General features: G+C 45.0%; 1 protein-coding gene across 1 annotated transcript in view; it reads left to right on the top strand.

Annotated features, from left to right (window-relative positions):
* Positions 1–5,173, top strand: part of pcp4b (Purkinje cell protein 4b) — a 28,639-nt gene extending 23,466 nt beyond the window's left edge. Inside the window, exon 3 of the mRNA XM_060075046.1 lies at positions 4,268–5,173. Within this exon, the coding sequence (XP_059931029.1) occupies positions 4,268–4,401 (134 nt within the window). The 3' untranslated portion in view covers positions 4,402–5,173. The remainder of the gene's footprint in view (positions 1–4,267) is intronic.
* The last annotated feature ends 220 nt before the right edge of the window (positions 5,174–5,393 follow it).

The raw sequence follows: 5,393 nt of genomic DNA, 5'->3' as shown, positions 1-5,393 counted from the left end.
TGTCTATAACCTCAAGGCCTTCAGCCATTGCACCTTCAGAGAGTGTGTGTGACACCGTCAACCTCATTGGAGCCCAGCTGCCATTTAGTTGGGACATATGTTCAATGGCCCTTTGACTCATAACCCCCACATAACACACACACACACACACACACACACACACACACACACACACACACACACACACACACACACACACACACACACACACACACACACACACACACACACACACACACACACACACACACACACACACGCACACATGCAAATGCACACACACAGCCTTGCCTTTACGAGTGCAACAGCTGGGGTAGGACCGGTTTACTGCAGCCTTCTTACAGCCCATGTGCCGACCTTAGGCTGGGAGAGATTTGAAGTTGACTGAACACGTACATAAACAATATCTAACCTCAATCGATGTATTCACACACAGCCGTTTAACCTTAGCAAACCTCTAGAAAACTCTCGATATTCTGAGAAGAGTATTGTAATAGGTGATGTTGGGGGGGATTTCAAAGTGGCTCACCTGAGTTCAAGGTCATCATGGCGTTATTATTAGCCTGCCACAATATCTTAACGTGTGCACAGGATGACCCAAATTATCTTTTTAATTAGTTCTAATGTACTCAATTAAAACTATTTTAGATTCCTGTTTCATTCTCTCCTTATATTATCGGTGGTTTACATCGTTGCATGAACTCTTCTGTCTGTTGTCTCTGTTATATCTTGAAGGGATACGCGAAGGTATCAGTTACTTGGCGAATACCCATTTTACCCTTGAGTTTAGTCTTGAATTGATCACTGCAACTATAAGGGGAGTTTGCTGGGTTAGCATTTTCTTTCTGTTAGCCGTTTCCATCGACATGCAAAGTACTAAGCCTAGCTCCTGTTCATCTGAGGGGAATACACTCTATACACTTGACTGCTTACAAAGAAGTCCAATGTTTTCAGAATAGTAGCTTTTCCAGAACGAGTCACGGTAACAACACAACATATTTTAGTTTGTCTACAAACACAGATAATTCAGACTATTTTCGGCACTGTGATGATGAGGCTGCCTGTGACGCGGCAGGTTACCGTCTGCGTAGATCTCCCCGCTAGAAGCTGATGATCATATAATTGCACCAGCGGCGCATAACAGGTAGCATAAACCAAGCGCCAAAAGTGGTGCCAAATCGTCTGTGTGTTGGTAGACAAAAATTGTTTTTATAAAATATGTTTTGATATGTCAATGCCTCCAAACAGGCTGGATTCAAGCCACAGTTTCTTTCCTTCAGCAAAATCAATCCGATCAGAAAGAAGGAAAGCTGATAAATGTTCCATCAGTCCTTTGAATTCACATCTCTGTTCATTGATGCCAGTAATCTCCTTAATACTTCAGCTGCCCTCAGTAGATCCAGAAGATGGACCTTCATTGATTTGTACCTCACCACCTTCTCACACTCAGAGACACAAACAAGCACAACCCTGCTGCTAGTGGCTAGCATTTGCTAATCATACTACTAAGTTGGGATCATAGGTTCCCCAAATACTGTATCCAAACCCAGATTCAGTTGAAGTGCATTGTGTGTGTTTGCTAGTTTGCTATAGTTTGGACCTCAAGCTTCCACCATTCAACACAATTAAAGCCTCCTTTTGATTGTTTAGGTCAGGCACATTCATATTCAAGGGACATTTTCCTTTTCAATTCCAGTCGAGGGGACCATTAACGTCCGCCTGTCGAACATCCAGCAGACAGTCTTGCAATGCCCTTTACCAGCCAATTGCACTTCGCAGTAGACTGCAGTCGCTGTAACACCGAACACCCAAGGCTAAAGAAAGGTTATTTACTATTAAGTTATTCAAGAGACACATTCATTCAACGCGACTAACAGTGAATGCAGATCTATTATCAAGTCATTAAGGAGCAGGTAGGGGTTTGGAAACATTGGGCCAACGGCTACGCTATGCCCATCCCCTCCCAGGCACTCGCACAGTCTCACACATGCAGTCTTCCATGCAGCAATTATCGCCCACTACCATCATGCACATGTTTCCCCATCACCCACACTTGCCGCTGATAGCACGGTAAAGATGATCCAAGATGGCCGCCCTGACAGCAGGCATCACACTCCTGTTGGGAGCGGGATGGGGGCGCATTGAAAGTGCTGCCAGGAGCAATAGAATAGAGAATCCATAGCGAGGGCAGGATGAACGCTCACAGGTAGTGCGATCCATCATTACTGTGCTCAGTGCTGTCTGCCGTCCTGGGAAATGAAGCACAAATGAAAGTGTGAAAACTCCTTTTTATAAGCGCCCTGGCGACAGCCCTTCAAACTTTTCATTGTGCAAAGAGTTTTTTTGGATTCTCCCAGAGTAAGAAAGCATAAATTAATGTGACAATAAAGTAATATATACACGTATAATTTGTGCCAGAGTGAAAATCAAACCTGGTGTTATTAAGTATAGTTTTGGGCTTCACTATAAAGGGCCAACAAATGAATGGGAGGTTTTACCCTCCAGGATTCCCTCACATGTTCCTCCTCACATGGTGTCCTCTAGTGTCCCGAGTCCTCCCACAGAGAACACTAATAACCCCAGTCTATTTCCTTTTCAAAGAATGACCTAAAGTCTTAGCTCATTTTGTCCTTCCAAAGCACAAAGTCTACGAACAGGTCTGGTGCCGGGATTAAGTGAGAGGGCACCGTTTGATTTGCGAATACGGATTGGAGGAAAACAGCAGACATTGTAATGCATTGGATACAATTCAATATCAATTATTGGGAGGCTGGGAGCTGGGCTTGACACGGCACTTAGAGTTTCCTCCTTGAACGAGCCGAGACGGAGCCATTGAGCCCCAGCCCCGAGGGAACGGGGAGATCACCCGGACCGTCGATACACAGCAGCCTTTTCTATCTCTTTCTTCCCTATACTCTCTTTTGTTCTCTCTCTCTCTCTCTCTCTCTCTCTCTCTCTCTCTCTCTCTCTCTCTCTCTCTCTCTCTCCCTCCCCCCCTCTCTCTCTCTCTCTCTCTTTATCTCCCTTTCATTCTTTCTCCTTCCCCCATGCCTGAATTTAACTGTGTTCTAATAATCATATTGATCAACCCCAGGATGATGCAGCGATGCATTCCCGGGGATTAGAGAAGCTGTGCTTTAGTGAGGAGGGGGAATGCAAAGGAAGGCGAATGATGCATTCTTCTCATTCTCCACCATTAGGCTTTTTTCACCAACAACAGATGGTGTGATAACATGGGGACGAGTGGGGGATTAGTCACACATTAGCAGTGGTACACCAGACGTGGAGTTGTGCAGTGTCGCCGGTTTCCCTTTTTTGAACATAACTAATGTTCTTATCGTAGTGCTGTTGGCTTGGTTTATGAGCGGTCTTAAACATTACACGTGAAACGGGTAGAAGAGAGCAGAGACGCTCACTATTAATAGCCATTCCCTAATATATTCAAAACACCATCCAGATCTGGGCAGCTCCGATACGAAATACCTCATGGCGCTGTAAACATCCCTCGGTTACGCATTTAAATTTAGCATAGACTTGTTTAAAATGTTAACCAATGGGCTGCAACAAAGGCGAGCGCTACATAAACAGAAGCCCTGGGAGTCTGTCCATAATCTAGGGACTGATTTACTTTTTAAACTCATTCCATTGTATTCTGAGACTATTGTGTTTCAAGGTAAGGGTGGCTTTTATCTAAGCTATTGCCGTAGTCCTGAAATCCCTCATCTTGTATTGATCTTGACCACTCTTCCCCTTAAAAATGTGCTTTTGTGAAGGTACAAAGAGGATAAATATATAGTGTTACAGGTAAATGTAAATGTTAATGTAAATGAAGCTAGAAATGCACATTAGTCCACAGGGATTATTTTGCGTTGATGGTGGATGCATTCTGAGTGTAATCCTAAATGCCTATAGAAGGACCGGACAACAATCCATTAGGACGTCTCACAGTGGACAATCCTAACCCAAGCCAGTGTCCCCTAGCTCCTCCTCCATTAGGGACTGTTCTTCACAGAGGATTAGCATGCGATGAAAGATGGGTGCTTTTCTGTGCTTTGACCAGGAAGAATAACTGACTGCTTAACTCCCCCACTAAGGTCACGCAGGGATCAACATGGTCGGGGTGGGAGGGGATGGAGATTAATCTGAAAGATCAGATAAGAAAGAAAGAAATCAAAGTGAATTTTTCTTTGCTGCATGCCCTATTCTACATTCTACATGCAACATTTTGGTTTCCAAATTCTCTTCCTGTCTCCCCTCCTCTCCCCAGACGCTTCCAAGAAGGACGTCCCCGCCGAGGACTTTGACATCGACATGGGGGCCCCGGAGACCGAGAAGGCGGCGGTGGCCATCCAGTCCCAGTTCAGGAAGTTCCAGAAGAAGAAGCAGGACGACAAGTCCTAGTGGTCGCCCCAGGAGGATGGCGCCTCCGGTGGGCGGGGGGCGGCGGCGCCGGGGGGGGTGTGGTGTCATGGCGACCCAGTGGCATTTGCATGTGAAAAATGAAAAAAATCATACCTGTTTTGAACTCCAGGGGGCGGTGTGGGTGGGCGAGCGCTGGTGGCACAGGTGGAGGGGTGGGGGGCGGGGAAATGCAAGGCAAAATAGCCTGTCATTCATATGACATGTATGTGAATTCCATAACGTACCACCTTATTATTATTACTCTTATTATCATTAGGATTTCATTGCAGTACCAATATCGAAGAAGGAAAGGAAGGAAGGACTCATGACAATCTGTTTTATTTTTCCTGTCCCGCCATATTTGTTCCTGTGACAATAGCGTTAGCTCGTGTTGGTGTTCTCTTTTTTTAAAACTATGATTTATTTATTTATTTATTATTCTGACTCCTCGTGGTTAACCCCAGCCTCACCGCTGCATCTCCCTCAGCATCTTACTCTGTGTGCTTCTCAGGTTGGAGGTCCCCCCCCGGTAGGGCTCGGTAGGGCAGTTCGTGTTACGCGTCGGTGCGGGTGAGGGGGTAACAGTGCGAGCATCCTTTTGGGGGAAAACCTGGCCTTTAGCATTCCATTCAGAACACAACAGTTCACCTCCAGGCATCTTACTGTTTTCTTTCTTTTTTTTTTTTATCCACATGGTACCATGGAGCTATGATCTACCGCTGAAATGATGTATCTTGAATAAATAAAGACGTCTGTGTGAACCATGTGTATAGACCCGTGTCCAGACTTCACTTCTTTTTTTTTTTACAAAAGGACCACATTATGTGTGATATAAACATACATATGGATGGATGGATTGTATATATGTGTGGAGGCAGGAATAGATGGACAAAAATCAGCAGCGTGTGGTGCCTATTATTGTCAGTGTGTCTTGTGCGTGAATGATTGCATTAATGATTTATTTGTAGGTGAAGCAATGGGACTTCTATTCC

This window comes from Gadus macrocephalus, chromosome 16, assembly GCF_031168955.1.
Source record: "Gadus macrocephalus chromosome 16, ASM3116895v1".
NCBI lineage: Eukaryota > Metazoa > Chordata > Actinopteri > Gadiformes > Gadidae > Gadus > Gadus macrocephalus.
This window is presented reverse-complemented; position numbering and strand designations above follow the sequence as displayed.